Source organism: Lepidochelys kempii, chromosome 5, assembly GCF_965140265.1.
Source record: "Lepidochelys kempii isolate rLepKem1 chromosome 5, rLepKem1.hap2, whole genome shotgun sequence".
NCBI classification, from domain to species: Eukaryota; Metazoa; Chordata; order Testudines; family Cheloniidae; genus Lepidochelys; species Lepidochelys kempii.
In genome coordinates this window covers 92,970,675-92,991,270 of record NC_133260.1, presented here as the reverse complement: position 1 = coordinate 92,991,270, position 20,596 = coordinate 92,970,675, and the positions used below count along the sequence as shown (strand labels likewise).

The 20,596-nt window shown below is 40.2% G+C and overlaps 1 protein-coding gene across 1 annotated transcript in view; it reads right to left on the bottom strand.

The window, feature by feature from the left end:
• RASEF (RAS and EF-hand domain containing) overlaps nt 1-20,596 on the bottom strand; it is a 51,731-nt gene that overhangs the window by 30,556 nt on the left and 579 nt on the right. Inside the window, exons 2-3 of the mRNA XM_073345073.1 lie at nt 4,983-5,129; nt 2,242-2,332 (exon numbers count right to left, since the gene is read on the bottom strand). Coding sequence (XP_073201174.1) covers nt 2,242-2,332; nt 4,983-5,129 — 238 coding nt within the window. The remainder of the gene's footprint in view (nt 1-2,241; nt 2,333-4,982; nt 5,130-20,596) is intronic.

Genomic DNA, 20,596 nt, shown 5'->3' with positions numbered 1-20,596 from the left:
GCACCACTGTTAAACAGCCCCTTACCTTGAGCCAAAGCCAGCTGACACAGGCCAGCCGCAAGTTTTTAACTGAAATGTAGACATTCCCATTGACCTCAGTGGGAGCTTTGCCATTAAGTTTGATGTTGCCAGGATTTCACCCTAGTGGTCCCAAAAGACTGTCATTTCTCCGATTTTTAGTCCATCCATTCATATTTGTTAGAACTCTTTAGCCTGTGGTACAGACTGATTTGTATTAGGACAAAGATTGCAATCTACATTTGGAAATATGTAGCAGACAGAACAAGTGCACAACTGCAATGGCTTGTTGTGCCTGGCCTTTGATAACACAGATACATGTTTCCTGTTCATCTGTTGATCACATAATGGTTGTTGAGTGTTACATTTTATTACTGCGATTTATTGCTGTGTGCAAAGAGGAAATTCTTCCAGAAGTAACGTATTTGTTTCCTACGTATACATATTCCATAATTTCCCAGCAGGAAATATAGTTGTGCCCATCTTCCACTTATTTTCCTGTGATTTACACTGTCATTTGCCAAACATATTATGACACACCATTTTACTGAATTCACACCTGAGACCTTTATGTCATCATGTGTGTTCTATCTACTCTAGGAAACTGATACATAAATCACTGATTATTATATTACAAAATGAGTATTTACTGTAAACATATTACAGTACAATGACATACGCATATTTACCTGAATACCATTTACCATCTCACCTACTAACCAATCAAATAACCATTAATGATGTAAGTGGTAATGCGTGTTTGGCAGTTTATTATAATAATGTACTCTTAGGTGAAAGGGGCCGTGTCTTCCAGTATGCAGACTGGTCCTAGTATATTGTGTAGGCTACACAAATTAAATAAATAAATAAATAAAACTATTTGATGTATTTATTGGGCATGTGTTAGACCATCTTAACTTTATTTTTGTTCTTATATTATATTATACACTGAAATAGGTTTGCATTTGAATTTAATAATGATTTAACATAACATTATGTTATATAGACAAAGATGAATATGTAGTTTATTGTATTTTCTACCTTTTATTACATAGTTCATTTAGAATTTAATATATATTCACATAAATAATGAAGAGAAAAGGATTGTTCCAACAGTCAATCAAGGCTGCAACTGGATTAAGATAATGGGTGAAACCTGACATCTCTGAAGACAATGGCAAAATTCCCATTAACTACAATAAGGACAGGATTTCTCTCCCTCTTCTGGAAATCTCTAAAAATTAATTGTGGGACCAGTATGCATGAACAGGGGAAGGAAAGTCTTAGCAGATTAAACAGCCCAAATAGTAATCAGTACATAACTTTGTAAAGATAGAAAAATTTAGGGCTCCGGTACTACTGATTAGACCCTTTCCCCAGGGGATGTCATTCTTCCATTCTGTGTCACCTTCAGTGGCCAATCCCTTCCACTCCCCACCCAACAACACAGAAGCACAGTATCTTGCAATTTGCTACTTCCACATAAGCAGCCAATCTGCTTTGTGAGGAAAATGAAAGAATGTCCTTTGGGAAGTTTTATCCTCTTCCTGGGCCCAATTCAAAGCCCACTAAAGTCAATGGGAGTCTTTCCATTGACTTCAGTGTGCTTTGCATCAGGCCTATGCAAGTCCAGAGAATCATTTAGCCCTCAATCCTTCCTTAAACTCAATGGGAGTTTTATCCAAGTATTTTTGTTAGGCCCAGCAAATGTAAATGGAGATGCAAACCCCCTACTTCTACAGAGGAAATGGATGGCTTTTAGAACATTCATGGTGCAAATCATTCCTTAAGAATTATATTCCTCATTAGCATCAAATGTACACTTTTAAAAGAAAAGGATAAGGAAGGATAATTTAATTCAGTACAGGGGCTGGACTAGATGACCTTTTGGGGTCCCCGGCAGTACTACATTTCTATGATATTCAGGCATTTGGTAACCTTAAGTTAGTCCTAAATTCTACAGCCCACACTCAAGCAAATGCCTTCAATGGAAATATTGCTCAGTTACAGCCTGTAGACCTTGACCCACCCATCAAAACCAAACAATAATACTTCCCTATAAGATGATTTGGAAAATGTGATACCATAAACTTTTAGACATTTGTAAATCAAGGTGAGAAACATTCTGTACTTGGGGCTTGAAGCCTGCACCTTCAATATTGACTTCAATAGGGGCAGGAGTAACCTGATAATTATGAAATGCTGGTAATATCTAGTACTCACTTCCTTCTTGACCTGGTGTTCTGCAGCCTGTATCCGCTGATCCATCTCGTCCTCCATTTCACTGAGCTGTATTGCTGCTTTATCCTGAGCTCTAAGATTTAAACATGAATACACTCTAATGAGTCCTCCATTGACTTCAAAGAAAATTTGAGAAAAAAATACATGACCTATCCAGTTCAAACATACACACGCAAAAGTTGAAACCTGGGCCAAACATGAGAAGCAATTATGTGACAGTTTCATTAGTGGCTGAAAGACAGATACGGCAGTACTGACAGAAGGCTATGATGTTTATGCTCTGTTTAGAAGAAAGTTGGTTTCATATTTTTCCCTTTAAAATAAATCTTTAAAGTGAAATTCTCCTCTGAAAAATGATATGTAAGAAATACACCATCTTCTCAACAGATCTAAGCCCTATATACATTTAGTCATATTGACTTACTTAATGAATATTATCACGCCAGTACTGATAAGGCTTATTCAATTCCTTCTCACATATCAATACGTTAATTTAATTTAAAGTTTAAGGTTCAGTGGTGGGACAAAATTCTGCCTTCATTTACTGCTGTGCCATCCCATTGACAATCTGAGGGCTTGTCTACACTTGCTGGAGGATCGATGCTGCGGCGATCGACCGCCGATAGCTCTCCCGTCAACTCCTGTACTCCACCGGATCGAGAAGAGTAAGGGGAGTCAACGGGAGAGCGTCTCCCATCGATGTCACGTAGTGTGGACCCTGCAGTAAGTAGATCTAAGCTACGTTGATTTGAGTTACGCTATTCACGTAACTCAAATTGCGTAGCTTAGATCGACTTTTCCCTTTAGTATAGGCAAGGCCTGAGATTACATAGCCAAAGAAGTCATTTGAAGATGACCATTCATACATACATTTGGACTGATATGTAGACTTGACTTGTAACACCTTTATTGGAGCCTTTACTGGAGAAAGTCCAGAGAAGAACAACAAAAATTATTAAAGGTCTAGGAAACATAACCTATGAGGGAAGATTGAATAAACTGGGTTTGTTTCAGCTGGAGAAGAGAAGACTGAGAAGGGACACGATCACAGTTTTCAAGTACATAAAAGATTGTTACATTGAGGAGGGAGAAAAATTGTTCTCCTTAACCTCTGAAGCTAGGACAAGAAGCAAGGGGCTTAAATTGCAGCAAGGGTGGTTTAAGTTGGACATTAGGAAAAAATTCCTGTCAGCGTGGATAAATGTAACACACACCTCCTGGGTGCGGTGTTCTATCCCATGTAGTGGGGCACTGAGACCACTTAGCTAAGGCTGTAGCAAATTCATTAATCTCTAACAGTCATGTGGCTTTTAGCTCATGCAGTAGAGGCTCATGCATTAAACTTCCGGAGGTCCCAAGTTCGATCCTGCCTGCCGACGACCGGGGGTCTGTCGGTGTTACATAAACACTGGAATCAGGGCCATGCCTACGGGGGTGTGGGGCCCGGAATAAATCAGCCCCCGTCGGCTTGGGGGCCCAGCTCTGCATTAGCGGCAGGGCAGTCAGGACCCTGGGCATGGGGTGGAGGCCAGGGGTGCTTCAGCACCCCCCCGCACTACTAGTTCCTGCGCCTATATCTTCTGGGACCGACAGTGCCAGCAAATTGCACTGGCCTGCAGCGGCCCCCAAAATGCAGGGCCCAGAGCAGTTGCCCTATTCGCGCTACCCAAGAGACAGCTCTGACTGGAATAAATTGCCCAGGGAGGTTGTTGAATCTCCATCATTGGAGATTTTTAAGGGCAGGTTAGAAAAACACCTGTCCGGTATGGTCTAGATAATATTTAGCCCTGCCATGAGTGCAGGGGACTGGACTAGATGACCTCTCAAGGTCCCTTCCAATCCTAAGTTTCTATGATATTACTGGAGATGATGTACAAGAAGGAAAGAAATCAGCTTGACTCTCAAAGCCAAGGCTGAGTTTGCAAGACTGGCAATTAAAAGTTTCTGACTTGTAAACTGAGCAAATTTAGACTGGATAGATTGAGACACAATGAACTGGGAACATCATGATGACATTTGCACAGTCACCTTTTAGAACGGAATCATTTTTATTTCCCTCTACATATGGGAATTTTAATATGTAGTATAAAAATATGCCAATATGATATAGTTACAAAACAGGCAGTCCTCGGACTTATGACACAATTGGTTCCTGAAAATTGTATCGTAAGTCAAAACGTCATAACTCGGAACTGCAATCCACTCCATTGCGGGACAGAGTGTCGTAAAGTTGAAACCAAGTGTTGTAAGTCGAATTAGGGTGTCAATTCAGAAACATTGTGAGTGTCGTTCATCATAAGTCGAACGTCGTAAAGTAGAAGCCTGCCTATGCTACCTAAATACTCTCTTTGAAGCTGGAGATACAAAAATAATATTTGTAAAAGCAAATGACAGTCATGTGTATTCAAAGTCATAGTTACAACCAAAAAAAGAAAGATCGTTAAAATCTGGGATCTTAGCCTGCCTTTGGATCCAAGACTGGCCCCAGAATTTATCCAAAGTGTAAATAATTACATACAGAGTCATTTGCAAATTGTCTGGTTTGTATAAAAAAAACGCTTGGATTCTTTCAACTTGTCAGTTTAATATCTAAAAATGAAAATATTCTGTTCAGCATGTTTTGCCAATAGTACCAGGTAACTTTAACCAACACACTGTTCTACAGGCGTAAGTGGTGAAGTTTATAACTGCACACGTGTGACATTCAGAACTATCCACTGTACCTTTTTACAGCTATGGCCAAGTTTTCCATCTCTGTGCTTTGAAGTTTGATCTCTTGGATGAAGTTCTTAATAACATGTTCATAAGGCTGAATTAATCTTGGTTCCACTAAGCTGATGTTCGCATACAGAACACTGGCCTGCTCTTGTCTGGAAAAAAACAAAACCAAAAACACAATGAAGCATATTTCCTTACACAAAAACACTACATTTGGCTTCCAAAATTTATTCAAAATGTAAACAACCTGTGTCTCAGATTTTAAAATTTAACAAGGCAAATATATATTTGAAACATGCAGCACAGCATTTGCCCTTTTCTCCAGTACCTAAATCCTTCCGGTCTCTTTACTGCACTATTCTTCTCCCAGAAAAAACCTTCTAGAAGTATTACTTGAATCATTTCATATTACTTATGTTAGTTGTGTAAAGTGCAGGGTAAAACTGGAGTATCACAATGGTAAATCGGTCGCACTGAGTGCTCTACTGCTAATCATACTATATAAGGAGATGATCACTGTTGGAGGCTGCTGCATAGAGTAAAAGAAGACACCACCTCAAGCACAAAGAAAAGGAGTACTTGTGGCACCTTAAAAACTAACCGATTTATTTGAGCATAAGCTTTCATGAGCTACAGCTCACTTCATCGGATGCATAAAGTGGAAAATACAGTGAGGAGATTTATATACACACATAGCCCATGAAAAAATACACATTGTAAGGAGAGTGATCACTTAAGATGAGCTATTACCAGCAGGAGAGTGGGGTGGGGGGAGAGAAAACCTTTTGAAGCGATAATCAAGGTGGGCCATTTCCAGGAGTTAACAAGAACGTCTGAGGAACAGTGGGGGCGGAGAGTTTGGAATGGTTTAGATTTTGCCCTGCAAAAACAAATTGAGGGCCGGATCCTGCCAACGTTTACACAAGTAGGTATCAATTAATTAATGTAGTATTATTATTAGCTGTCACTTTTAACTCAACAATACTACTCAGATGAGTAAGGACTACTTATTTAAGTCAGGATTGGGCCCTAAATAAAAGAAAATGTGTTCTTTGTATATCAAAATCCATCATAGTCAAATGAATCCTTCATCCCTCTAAGGTAGATACATTCAACATGATATGGATCAGCACTTTTGGGTCTTTGGGATGTGAACGTAAAATCTAAAGCTGAGCAAACAATTTGTAGTGACTACATTATTCAATGAGTTTTCTGTTTTTCTTTTTGTTAATTGTCAATAAGACATATCAATAAGACACGTGGGAATGGGCGACAGGGGATGGATTACTTGATAATTACCTGTTCTGTTCATTCCCTCTGGGGCACCTGGCATCGGCCACTATCGGAAGACAGGATACTGGGCTAGATGGACGTTTGGTCTGACCCAGTAGGGCCATTCTTATTCATTAGTAGGTATTATTCACCCCCACAAAAATGAAAAATTCTTGGTCCATAGATGGTTTGTGATCAATTTATTGAGAGCATTTGATATTCAAAACTCTAATTGCATTGGTTAGTTTTGACAGGATACACAGGTCACATGGCATGTTTCTGCCTCCTGAGATGGATGAGCACAACTCTTTAGAATCAGGATTTTGGTGTGCACCTACATCTGAGTTCAAAGTTTGCATTTTGCAAATATTTTATATCTGTTCTAAATTTGCTGCTTCCATGAACATTCCTGACAATAAAACTCTAAAAAAATATTACTACTAAAGCATCTCTAGTTCACTGTCCAGTAGGTTCTTCCTTAGGGTACAGCATATGCAGCTACAATGCCTCATGCTGAGAAACTGAAAATTAACCAAGTACATTGGTCTCTCCCTACAACAAGCTCCTTGCGCCAATAGCTTCAGGAGCCTGTGGAGGAGCTTTGTTCTGTATTTTTACAATTTTGCATTTTTGTTCCTGTTCCAAGAACACTCCTCTCTCAGTTTTCTATTTTGACATCAAAGATTAAACAAATGAACAAACACAAAGAATGGATGTTGAAAGCAATGCTTCACTACCACTGTGTCTGTCTGCGCACTGATGTGGGTAAGCTTTGTATTAAGAGGTTGATGTCAGAAACATAAGGTAGCTGGTATGGTACTTTACGCCAGCTATGTGATCCAAAAACCTCTCTATGCTCATTATTCCTCATTGGCTCAATTACAGCAGTCAGAGCTAGATTCAGAACATCCTAGTGACATGCTTTTATGCAGAGCCAGTTAGGTCTAAGAGGTAAAACAAAATCCACACAACCACAGTAGTGCAACACCCAACAGAAGCTGCAATAGCCACTGGGAGGTATTTTTTAAAAAATGAAACTGACAGTTGGGGATGTTGATGGCACTTATCTGAGCGTGTTAGAGACAGCTTAGCATGAAATCTTAATTAAAAACATAGCCCACAGAAGCAACAGGAAAACACAGAAGATATTAAACATTTGTAACAAATTTGCTATAATTCCACTTGACCACTGGCATCTTGAGCAAGAAGTAAAACATTTTCATCAATTATCAGTAGAGCCATTGACTTAATCACCTCAAGTATCTGAAAACTATATTTTGTAAATTGCAAGCTCACTGTAATACTTTATAAATTCACAGAATTTTAGAAGGATGTGCCCTTGTGGAGTGAGTGTTTGACTGTTATGAAAATAATTTTTCTGAACTGCTCATTTGCATATTTTTCAACCACTGTTCTGCTTTCACATAGTTTGGGACACTTAACTGGCATAATTACAGCAAGACAGAGTCATTGTACAGTACTGAATAATCTAACTGATTAATGCGGTCTATTTTTTCCAACTCTCTATGAAGAGATCACTTTTCAAAAATGTGCTAGTTATTCAAAATTATTTGCTGAATAAACTTTGAAAATAGGTTGTGGTCTGCAGCTTATTCCAGAGCAGTGCATTGTGAATATCTAATATTTGAAACTCAGATTGTTTTGATGGGACACAGAGGGAGACTAACAAGTTTGTATTTCAATGTCAGAAATTTCAGAAAATTCAGAACTTTCAATTTAAAAATTAGCCCAGTTTGAATTCTTTAAGACTGTTCAATGGTTTTTTTGGCCTCCTTCACTTCCAAGTGCAAAGTTTTTAACTCTTAAAAATGTGTACACCCAGAGATGCACATAAATATTAATGCATGGGATGGATGTTTTAAAAATAATGTGAAAGAAATCATTGCTATTCATTGTCACTAGGGACTGAATCCCTCTTGTGCAATCTGCCAGCTGTTGTTCCCAAAAGGTATGTTCCCAAAGTAGAGCTTTGCAATAAATGTAGAATAGAAAAGCATTCTGGGTATTGATGTATACCTGCCCTGAATACACCTTGCTTCATCTTAAGGTCATGCCTGGACAGGTATTTACAACAGTGTTTAAGATAGAGATTGGCCTAAATCAAAACCCCAAATCCAAACACTCCAAATTTCAGATTCGTATCAGCTCAAACCCATCTCCATTTTATGCAGTTGTAGGGAAAGCATGCTCTACCACAGTTTGGCTAGCCACCATCGATGGAGCTAAAGCGCATTAGAGCGAGGCCAGGTACAGATGACCTAAGGTAGAGTTCTTGTTTTTGTTTTGTTTTTTAAAAATGACTCTGCGGTGTGACTCCATGCACACTGACAAATCAAGGCACCTTGGAACCCAGTTCAACCACAAACAAGTTTAAACTGTGTTTATGTACAATTGTCAAGTTCATTTGTAAAACCTGTATAAATAGGGCCTAGAAATTTTTAATCCTTACGGACATGGGAATTCTGAAGCCAGTTAGGATGCTTGGAGTACTCATTTTCATATTACTATGCGACAGGCCTGATTCTGATCTCATGCTTCCTTCTAACTTTATCTTTCAGTTTTACATCTGTGTAACTGTGGAGTTACTCCTGATTTACATTGGTATTAGTGCAATCAGAATCAGGCCCAGAATGTTTTTCAGGCACACAGTTGTCTCATAATAGTGCTAGTGATTGAAGGTCTGGGAACAAATTGGAAGGTCGAGACAGTACCTGTTTATCTGTCTCAAGTGCTTTGAATGAGTGCACAGTGGAAGGTTTTGCCCTCTTTTAGCTATCACTGCTTTCTTGAGGGTTATCCTGAAATGCAGCTTTTTATGCAGTAGACACCGATACACATTTTTCAGTCTTGATTATTTTGTAGATTTTGCTGGTTTGGTAGCTTTGTGCACTCCAGTGTTATGCTGAGTTTATTACATTTTAAAGATCTACTGATATTTTATGGAAAATGAGTTACTTGTATAGTTCTATATAAGAATTATTATGAACAAAATTATTAGCTCCAACTTTATAGAGATGAAATAAAATTAAACTCTTGTCCTGAAGAGATGGTAGCCTACAATCAGGTAAACACAGGCAGCAGAATGAAGTAGGGCACAAAGAAAGGAACAGATAACAGAAGTGGAGCTTTGTGGTGAAAAGCAAGGAAAAAATGGTGGGATTTTCAGAGAGAGAATATTTATAACCTGACATTTAATGACCTTTCTACTTACGTAGCACCCACTTCCTTCCATTTTTAAAAGTTTGTATTTACTTGGGTATATTTCAGACTGAACCTCAGAGTCCTGTAAGATAGGTGGGGAAAGAAATCAAATTTTTCCAGGTAGTGGGATTCAGGAGCTGGCCCTGAAAAGCTCTCTCTTCCCTACCCCTATCCCCTCCTTCCCCCACCCCACCAACTTCTTGTTAGGGGCATGAAATCCCTGTCTGGGGGAGACAAAATCCAAAAGAAGCCACTATCCACAGTTCAGGTTTGGTGTCCACCATTTGCAGACATCAATAACTGCTGGCACATTTAATGGTTCCATGATTTGCAAGCACTAGTTTTCTCGAGGTGTCAGTGGGCGTTGGATCATACCTTATTCTAATTTCAGGGAGGAAAAAGCTGCTGTCCTTTTTATACAGACTTAAAAAATACTCTGCTGTTTTCTTTTAATGTTGGCAATTGAAATTTCAATAGGTGTGAGGGTAACTGAATACTCAGATAAAGTCAAATAGATTTTAGTTGTATAATCTGATGTGTGCCTCAGTTCTCAATAAAGGAGAACTCCTAAGGCTCATGCAACTATGCTCCAATAGGTAGTTCACTGCATATAAAATGAAATTACTGTATTTTTGTGCTTAATTACTCACTGCATTTGATTTAATATAATAAAGGAAGAATGGTTATTTCTTGAATGAAAAGAAAGCAAAAAAAAGATTCAGTTAAAATCAGATGTCTTGCATTATACTAGGTTACTAGTCTGGAAACACTTTCCACTTTTTGTGCTACTGGCACAATTGCTCACTGAGTATAAAGACTAACTGGCAAACAACACTTTGGCTCACAGTGAATGCCACACATAAGAACCTGACTAAACTAATCCCTGGAAATTTGTGGGAAGAAAATCTTTCTTTGGAGGAAAAAAAAGATAAATTTAGTTCTCTCATCTAATTTCAAAAGATAACAGAGGCAGCTATAACACATGCTTTGAAGGCACCCTGACAGCAAGCTAAATTAAATGAATTGGACAATCAATAAATCAAACTGCAGACAGGCAAGACACATCCCATAACATTTATCTAAAAAATTAAGCTAGTTTCAAAATATGCATTATACAGCACACAGAAACAGAGTACTGCTCACAGATACTGTATATCTAACATCTACCACTATACTGAATGCAGATTTGATTGGGAGATGAATCATTAACAGCGAAAACAATTAAGGCTTATTTTGTGCCTTTTAGGGTTACATTTACTGAAATAATTCCTGAGCCTTGCTTATTGAAATCTCTCTGATTTTTGGGCACTGAATATGAGCCATAATCACCCTGAGAACACAGCAAATTATGACACAGTCTAGAAAATATTAATACCACCTGGTAATTAACCTTAAACTGTTTGAAGCAGGAGGCATGTCTTAAACCCCAATCCTGCAATTACCTACACATGTAACTTTACATGTGATCAGCCCTGCTGAACTCCTATATAACATTGGAGATATCAAAAACTTTCCTTACACCTTATCAACAGTTTGATAAGGCAGCAGTAAACAATATAACTTATTGGAGACCACAGCTGTTCAGCAAGGATTTCTCCTTCAGCTGGTGTGATAGGATTTGTCATGACTAAGATTTAAAGGTGTATCATTAGACAGATGTTGTAAGTAGGCTTCATCTTGGCCAGCTGGCATGTGTTAATAGTCTACATGGGCTTGTCTATGCTAGAGTGTTAGAATGTGCTAGTAAGAGTATGCTAGCTAACCTTCTAGCAACACACCTTTTATTTTAATCAAGACAAAACCCATAAGGCAATTTTAGAAAGTCAAAAGTAAGTACACAGAAAAATGTTAACTAGCTGGAATTTCTGATACCACAGGAATTGTGTATTGTCTCTACTAAAGTCAGTATTTAACTCTAGAAAATTATTTTTAAAACCTATATAATACTTTTGCTCCTGCATTATAGCTTTCTAAAAGAGTAACTGATTTTAGCATCTTTTGCATTAACCCTACATAAAGACAACATGACTGGAATTCTGTTAAAAACACAAGTTTTGATTTAAAAAAGTGAATATGCCCAAATAAACGTTAGTCTTTGGGGTGCCACTGGACTCCTTGTTGTGATAAATTCCTGGAATATTTTAAACAAAATAAAAACTGAAAATGAAGGGCCTTAGCCACACTGATGCATTACAAACCTTATATAATTTAAATGTTAATAGCTAAGCAGCAGGGCTTAGTGGATAGGATGCTGGACTGGGACAGGAGAACAGGGCTCAATCCCTGGCTCTGCCATTACATTGCTGGGTGTTCTTGGGCAAGTCATGTCCCTTTCTGTGCCTAAGTTTTCTCATCTGTAAAATGGGGATAATGATATTGATCTCCTTTGAGATACAAAAATACTTTGAGATCTGTGGATGAAAAGCACTACATAAGACCCAGGCATTCATCATTATTAAAACACAAGAGAAATTTCTAATCCAAGATTCAGATTTTTTAATGGTTTCATTCTATTTGTATCATATGGTGAAATTTTCTATCATTTCTTGTTTGTAGAATAAAAGGCAAATTGTTCCCTTTGATGCAAGTGCAAATCCCAATGGCAATACAAACAGAGAAAAGTTGTCCTTTCTATCTTACAGGGAAACAGGTCCCATTTCTGTCTTGTTACTCTGATCTTCTAGGGCTCACTCCTCCAAGCTGCTATGCATTTTTATGAGCAATCCAGCAAGGCACTTAATAAGCACATGCTCAAATGCTATGCTGGATTGGGGCCAATTACCAAGTACTCAACACCTTCCAGGACCGAATGCTGAATTATTCCAGTTTACCTGTATAACTGAGGTCAGAATCCAGGCAGAGTCAAATTAGCATCTCTATTGATGGTTCATATTTTAACTAATTACACATCTGAGATGGCCAGGGTTTGTTTGCTTGTTTTAAATTATTTTGCTTGTGGGTCTCAGTGCAAATATATATCAGGAAATACTGTATCAGAGAAATAAAGAACAATGCATGTGCGGGGACACAAAATGCCATTTTGAGAACAACAGTTACAAACTATTATGTCAAATTTCAGGTGCTAGTGAACTGCATACCTTAAAAACAGTTCTGTAATTATTATGGTGAGAAGTTTGCCATTTTAAGATTTTTTTTCCAGTTTTGATTTCAGAAGTATTTCAGCAGTCCTGCTTAACTTTTCCTTTAAGAAAAGTTTAGCAAATGTGGATTTATAAAAAAGTTAAATGTAAAACAATGTAATATTATAAAGTCATCTCAAACTTTACATTTTTTTTGTCCAAGGCCCATATCCTTCAAACACTTAAGTATCTGCATAACTTTGCTCATATAAGTAATCCTATTGATTTCAATAGGACTACCCAGAGGAGCAAAGATAAACACCTGCTAAAACATTTGCCAGATCTGGGACCAGCATGGAGAAATTGAACTATAGCATATCTCGGCCTCCAGTGCTTGAAAACTGTAAACAGAAAGGAAAAATGAAAGAAAACAAAGGATGCCCTGAATTTGAATTGATACATGCCTAACAAATGAAGCGAAGGATTATACATTAGAGAGCTTCAAAGTTATTTAGAAACCTAAAAAGGAAGAGGACTGGTTTGCATGAAGAAACAGTACAGAATTATTCATTTGATATGAGTACACATGCACTTCAATCACCACCATTTCCTTTTGAATGCCTTTCAGTTGGTAATTTGATGTATGAGAATTGCAACTCAATATAATCAGACCACATCATTTATACCAAACAAAGCTATCCCCATTCCCTCCTACTACCCTCTTAGACAAGCAATGGGACAGCATTCAAATTGCTACTGCAAACACAGTAACGAAGACACTGGGATACGTTTGTTAGTGAAAGGAGATGGATGCTTTCACAAAGCACCATGGCGCACAAGTAATATTTTTTGATCTCCTACCGAATGACTCCTACATCAGTAATCATGGTAGGCCCAAAGTGCATGAAAGAGATCCTTTTTATTGAGTGATGCCAGTTCCCAGCTGCCTCTGCATTACGTAAGGTGGGCTTCTGCAGTTCCCTCTCCTCAGACTTCCTGTCTGGGAAGCGAAACCACTTAAAAGCACAATACCAATACCAGCCTTCCTTCCTCTGCCAGCCAAAACTTAAAAATAACATCTCTTAAATGTTTACATAACACAAAATTCCAAACACTTATAGCCAACCTGATTAAATTTACTAACAGTGTTCTATCAATCTCTGAGGAGCCTTCAACTGTCACTTGGACTTGCAGGTTTCCCTTGAACATGAGTAATGCTGTTGTCAGGAGGCAGTGAGTCTATTTTTTCTGGAAGTAGTATATCCTGGGGCTGGTTGTCTGGATCTGTTGTGGCTGTTACCAAACTGAGACCTTCTCAGGCAAGACAGCAAACTCGGTGCCCCTTACCCCTTTCCTTTCTCAAAGCTGGAGAAAGTGCCATTGTTTCCTCCTCAGTATATGTCCATTTCGAGTGACACCCTCCTAAGACAACATTGCTGTTTACAACCGTTGGTTTCCATCAGAGACATTCACTGTGCCATATTCATAAAGTAGTGATAGTTCCCAGAACCCCAAAACATATCCAGTTTTTTATATAGCTTTATCTGCTTCTTTAAATTTCTGCAAATCTCCAGTTCCTCTGACATCAGCATTTTCATGACAGGCATTCTAGTTCTCAGTTTTCTATTAAATAAAATGCCTACAGGTAACCAACCATGTTTCATTGGTGCCATTCTGTAATGTAAAGGTAAAGGTCTGTACTAAGGTATTGTTAAATTACAGACCACCACCAATGATGCCGCAGCATTTTTCAATAGGCACTTTCTTATTTTAACATCATTTTCCACCAACCCATTGAATTGGGGTAATGGGGTCTAGAGGTTACATTCCTAAACCCAAACTTCACTGCAAACTTCTTAAACTCATATCCACTGAACTGCGGCCCAGTGTCAGATGTAACCACATTAGGAATACTCACATCAGGTATACCATGGCTAGCAAAAACAGACTTGATAAGCACAATCACCTGTTTAGTTGTAGTATCTTCTAGTAAAGCTATCTCAGGGATGTGAGAATAACAGTCTTTAACAAATGCATAGTTCCCCCCACCCCCCTGTCATCATAAACAAATCTATGCCTACGCTGCTCCAAGCAGAAAGTCTTTCCTGTGCCACCAACATGGGCTCTTTTGCTTGACTTAGCTAGTACTTCTGGCATATGAAACAAGCCTTGGCAGCTTCCTTAATGTCGCTGTTCTTTTGAGGCCAATATAAAATGTCTCTAGCTCTCCACTTAGATTTTTCAATCCCCACATGAGCATCATTTATCCCTTTTAACATATTTTTCTATTACAATTTAGGGATCTTCATTCTGATATCTTCAAACAAAATGCCACCTAGAACTCAGAGCTCCCCTCTTAATTGGTCACAGAAGCTGGGAACATGCTGTTCTGACTACCCTATGGAAATAGCCTTATTCACTTTCTGCAGCTTCTCATCCTGATCTGTTGCTCTGGCAATCACAGTCCATATTTTGTCTAAGACCAGAAAGGTTATTTTACCAAACTGACCTGCACAAAAATCTAGCTCTGGAATTTGCTCCCCCAGACAAATATTCTAGAAAGCGTGTCTGCAACTACCAAATCACCAGCAGCTCCCCACCCCGTGCCCGGCCCCAGTTCATCTCCGCTCCACCTCCTCCCCTGAACACGCCGCCCCGCTCTGCTTCTCCGCGCCCTCCCCCACCAGCTTCCCACAAATCAGCTGTTCAGTGGGAAGCCAGGGAGGGCGGCGGCTTCCTGCTCAGGCTGAGGGTGGCAGAGGTGAGCTGAGGTGGGGAGCGGTTCCCCTGCACCCCCCCTCTCCCAGGGTTACCTGCTACGGCGCGGGTGGCCCTCCCCCAGCTCACCTCTGCCACCCTGGGCCTGAGCCGGAAGCCGCCGCTTGCTTCTCAGCCTGCCCCAGCTTCCCGCACAAACAGCTGATTCACGGGAAGCCTGGTGGGGGGAGGGGGTGGAGAAGCAGAGCAGGGCGGTGTGTTCAGGGGAGGAGGCGGAGTGGAGGTGAGGTGAGCTGGGGCCAGGGAACTGCCGGTGGGTACTCTGCACCCACCAAATTTTCCCCTTGGGTGCTCCAGGGCTGGAGCACCCGCGGAGTCGGCACCTAAGGCACCACTTTTGGCCGGTTAAATTTAGAAGTCCTTTCAGAATCGGTTGTCCCTCCAGGAACAATCGGTTCTAAAAGGGCTTCTAAATTTAACAACTGGTTCTAGCGAACCGGTGCCAACCAGCTCCTGCTCACCACTGCAGATATGTACAATGTTTTCTAGAGATAGGTACCAGACTATGACACATCCAGCATGGAAAAATATCTGGCATCAGCCATATCCCTCAAAATTTCTCCCCTGGCAAGTAGTGGAAAATATTCTCTATTTATGCATTTATATATATATATTTTTTAGGTCTATACATAAGTGAAGGAGTCCATCTTTTTTTCCCCTTCAGTAATCAACAAGTGTACTCACTCTTTTGGTTTATCTTGTCATTCTGATAACCACAGCAATAAGCCTGTGCCTCTCTGCTTTAGGCCAAAGGAACTTTCCTAGGTGTGTGAACAGTGGGGCAATTAGGCTCTTTCAGCTATACTCTGTACTCATTTGAGAGCCTCCCTATCCCCTGGAAGATGTCCTCAAACTCTCATCATAGATTCATAGATACTAAGGTCAGAGGGACCATTATGATCATCTAGTCCGACCTCTTGCACAACGCAGGCCACAGAATCTCACCCACCCACCCCTGCGAAAAACCTCTCACCTATGTCTGAGCTATTGAAGTCCTCAAATCATGGTTTAAAGACTTCAAGGAGCAGAGAATCATTTGTTCTGGTTCTCTGCCCCATCAAAGAGTGTACCTCTTGATGAGACCAAGAGTTTAACACTTTTAACCCAACGGCAGGTGTTCTTTTCCCTGGCACTACTACAAATTTTATCTTTCCAATTTGTTATTTACCCACATATCTAGTTAATATTCTCCTTTAGTGGGATAAACTCACTACTGTAAGCCCTGGGTTCTACCATTTACCTTCACCACCCACGGCTTTTCTTTTAGTGCTAACGACACTGTTTCTGGCAACTCACTGGCTTGTGCATCAGTGTCCAAATGAAAATTAATAAATTACCAATTTGCTTTCTGGCAGTCAGCCCATTCATCTTCTGCTGCAATGTTGTCCATTGCTTCTATGAAAAATTCCACTGAGCTAGCAGTGATGTTGTCATCCTCTTTGTCCACAATATGCACAAGTTTTCTTAAGCAGGGTGCCCAAAACTCTCTCACACAAAATTAGTCTCCAAGCCTAGAAGATAAGCTACATGGATGGACCCTTGTGAACGCACAGAGCCCTACTGAAGTCAGGATCTCTGCATGAGCACAAGGGTCAATCTAGGCAAGCTAACATGCAACACTAAAGCCTAAATGTACACTTCTGAAAGTGTGGCTACAAGACAAAGACTCTGAACAAAGGTTTTGGCAGGTAAAAAACAGCTTTTATTCTTAATAATCCAAAATATTAAGACTACATCTCTTGAATGCTTTTTGGGGGGATACTATGTAGATTTAAAAAAAGCATTTAAAGTAACTTTCTGGCCTCATTCCTACAAAGACTTACATACATATTTAATTTTATACACAAGTAATCCCACTGAATTACATGGAATGATTCACATATTTCAAATATTTCAAAGCACGTGCACAGGTTTTTGCAGAATCAGGGCCTTAAATAGAAGTTGTTAAACTTTAACTAAGGTATAACATTTAGATGTTTATTAAAACACTACAGATTATTCTATTTTATTAATATACAGACCTTTAAATCAAGTTAAATAGTTGGACATCTTGATTTAAAATTATAACCCAATGAGTTGAGATTCATCATATCTGACTTGATTTTTTTTTTTCATTTCTTTAATATTAAGTCCTGAGCCATTTACAATTGTTTCAATAAAATAGATCAAAGTATGATCTGGACTAAACGTTTAACAAAATGAAAAACTTGATGGTCCGGAAACATGCTGACATTTTCAACTATCTTTAACAGGTTCACTTGCACCAGAGGTTTTGCCTATTTGTTCTTCTGCAAAATCTCTTCCTTGTTTCTTTCTCAACGTTTCCAACTACAGTTTTAGTCTAGGAATGCTTATGCCGTGCTTCGCTTTTTACATAAAAGTTGTCTGTTTTAATTAGATTGCTTGTGATTGCCTGTGCATATGTGTTTGCAGGATCGGGACCTTAACAAGCAAGCCAGGTTGTTACCTTTGCTGTCTAACATGAAGCTTTACTCAGGATGGCTGGGCAAAATTTTTTGCATAAAAAGTATTTCACCAAAAAATGGTCTTTTAAAAACTCTTCACAAAAAAACTGTCAACGTCAACATTTTCTGATTTTATAGAATGTATCAGTTTTAATGAAATTTTCTGCTAAAAATGATAAAAAGTCAAAAAATAGACAATGGATCCATTTTGAACCCTTCAAAATGGAAACAACTTTACAATTATAAAAGGGTTTGTTTTTTGTTTTTTTGTTTGTTTTTTTTTAACAGTTTTCATTGTGAAGCAGGCTGCTGCCAGTCAATTTTCCCCATTATGGGACTGAATATATTCTCATTAACTTAAGTGGGAGCAGGATTGGGGCCCACACAGAAGGCTCAGAGCATGAAGAGAGAAGTGGGAGAATTCTTGCAATGTAGTGAAGTTTCAGTTGAGATCACAGCACAGGAAGTATTGTCCAGAATGAGTTAATTACAGCCTCCTGGCTTATTTAAGGGGATTCAGTCAACTTAAAAATCTCTTCTGTCTGAAAGTGTATCTTCTATTCTAATGACAGGTAACAACAGATTACTATACCTGAAAGAGATTAGAGCGGACTTTCCCCCCCTCATTTGTTAAATTGTGCATTTGACAATACTTTGCATATAGTCTGTTTCACTTGCACAGTCAGTCATTTCCCTGTTTGGGTCTTTTGCAGTCGCGGAGGAGAGGGAAAGCATTTTAAAAAGTCAAAAAATGTGATTGTAAGGACCACAAAAACTGGCAGGGAGACTCAGGGGCAAAGTAGCACCTAAACCTACTTTTAACTCATAAGTGTCAAGATTTCAAGTTGGCAGTGTCCCATTAGTGTGATTTTCTTTTACATCTGTTGCTTTGTTTGGTACTGAATCATTTGTCTCTTGTTCAAATTAAGTGTGGGTACTCAGCAGCTGAGGGACAGGATATTCACAACTGCCTTTGTAAGGGGAATGATGCAGGACTGGAGAGATGAAATACAGTCCATAAGCATCGGCAACTCCAGAATATAGGGCCTGATCTAAAGCTGCCATTGATTTCAATGAGCTTTGGAGCAGGCCCATAGGCTGGAAAAGGGGGTGCTGGCATTCCAAGCCTCTCTCACATACATAGGTTTTGAGTCAACGCACCTACGTTACTGGCCCCTGTCCAGAACACACTATGCACAGCCTCTTCCTAGCAAACTGGGATCCCACCCTCTGTGTGGCCCATGGGAGGCTCATCTCCCTCTGAGTCCAAGCAGGTACTGTGCCCACTGGATAGCCTAAGTGGTTAGAAGTCCTTGCAGTCCTCTACTCCACAGGTACATTTTAACTTACGTACAGAAGAGTGGGTGCAAGATCATGTCCTGCCCCACCGAAACAATGCAGAACTCCTCACCCTTTCCAGCAAACATTGAAACTCTTTAAGCTGTGCTTCCATTGATGGGTCCCTGAGAATTAATCAGGTGGTGTCTCCTGAGCTCACAACATGCACAGGTGCCTACTCTGGCTAACCAGGATGCACCTTGGGATGGTTTCACCAGCATGGAAAACCCAAAAAACTAATTCTCATATAAGACCAGCATAAAAGGCAACAGTGTGTCCTTGTTGCCAAGAAGGCCAATGGCATTTTGGGATGTATAAGTAGGGGCATTGCCAGCAGATCCAGGGACATGATCGTTCCCCTCTATTTGACACTAGTGAGGCCTCATCTGGACTACTGTGTCCAGTTTTGGGCCCCACACTACAAGAAGGATGTGGATAAATTGGAAAAACGTCCAGCGGAGAGCAACAAAAATGATTAGGGGACTGGAATACATGACTTATGAGGAGAGGCTGAGGGAACTGGGATTGTTTAGTCTGCGGAAGAGAAGAATGAGGGGGGATTTGATAGCTGCTTTCCACTACCTGAAAGGGGGTTCCAAAGAGGATGGATCTAGACTGTTCTCAGCGGTAGCAGATGACAGAACAAGGAGTAATGGTCTCAAGTTGCAGTGGGGGAGATTTAGGTTGGATATTAGGAAAAACCTTTTTAGTAGCTGATGATAGCTCAGTGGTTTGAGCATTAGCCTGCTATGCCCAGGGTTGTGAGTTCAATCCTTGAGGGGGCTATTTAAGGATCTGAGGCAAAAATTGGGGATTGGCTCTGCTTTGAGCAGAGGGTTGGACTAGATGACCTCCTGAGGTCCCTTCCAACCCTGATATTCTATGGTGGTGAAACACTGGAATGCGTTACCTAGGGAGGTGGTGGAATCTCCTTCCTTAGAAGTTTTTAAGGTCAGGCTTGACAAAGCCCTGGCTGGGATGATTTAATTGGGGATTGGTCCTGCTTTGAGCAGAGGATCGGACTAGATGACCTCCTGAAGTCCCTTCCAACCCTGATATTCTATGAAAAGGGGGCAAGGGGGCAGATTGAGAAGGAAAGGAAAAGTGACCTTCCCCTATTTCACACAAACGACTATTATCCTGATTTTACAGCCGGGACCATGCTCGCCAGCACGCACTGCTGTGCTTCCCAGGCGTGTTGTGACTGTGGCTTTTCATCCTGAGCCCTACTGTTCCCTTGTGACACCCCCCTCCTCTGGTCCCTGCTTCTGGTCGTGCGGTCCCTGGGCCATCACTTGGCGCAGCGCCTGGCACAGCTGACCCGACAGCGATGCAAACAGCGCCAAGGCCGCCTTGTGCGCACGGAGGGCCCCCTAGAGCAGGCAGCAACCCCGTGCGGCTCCCGTGCGGGGCGGGCAGGCGCGGAGACAGGGGTGGGTTAACTGCTGCGGCCACACACCCGGC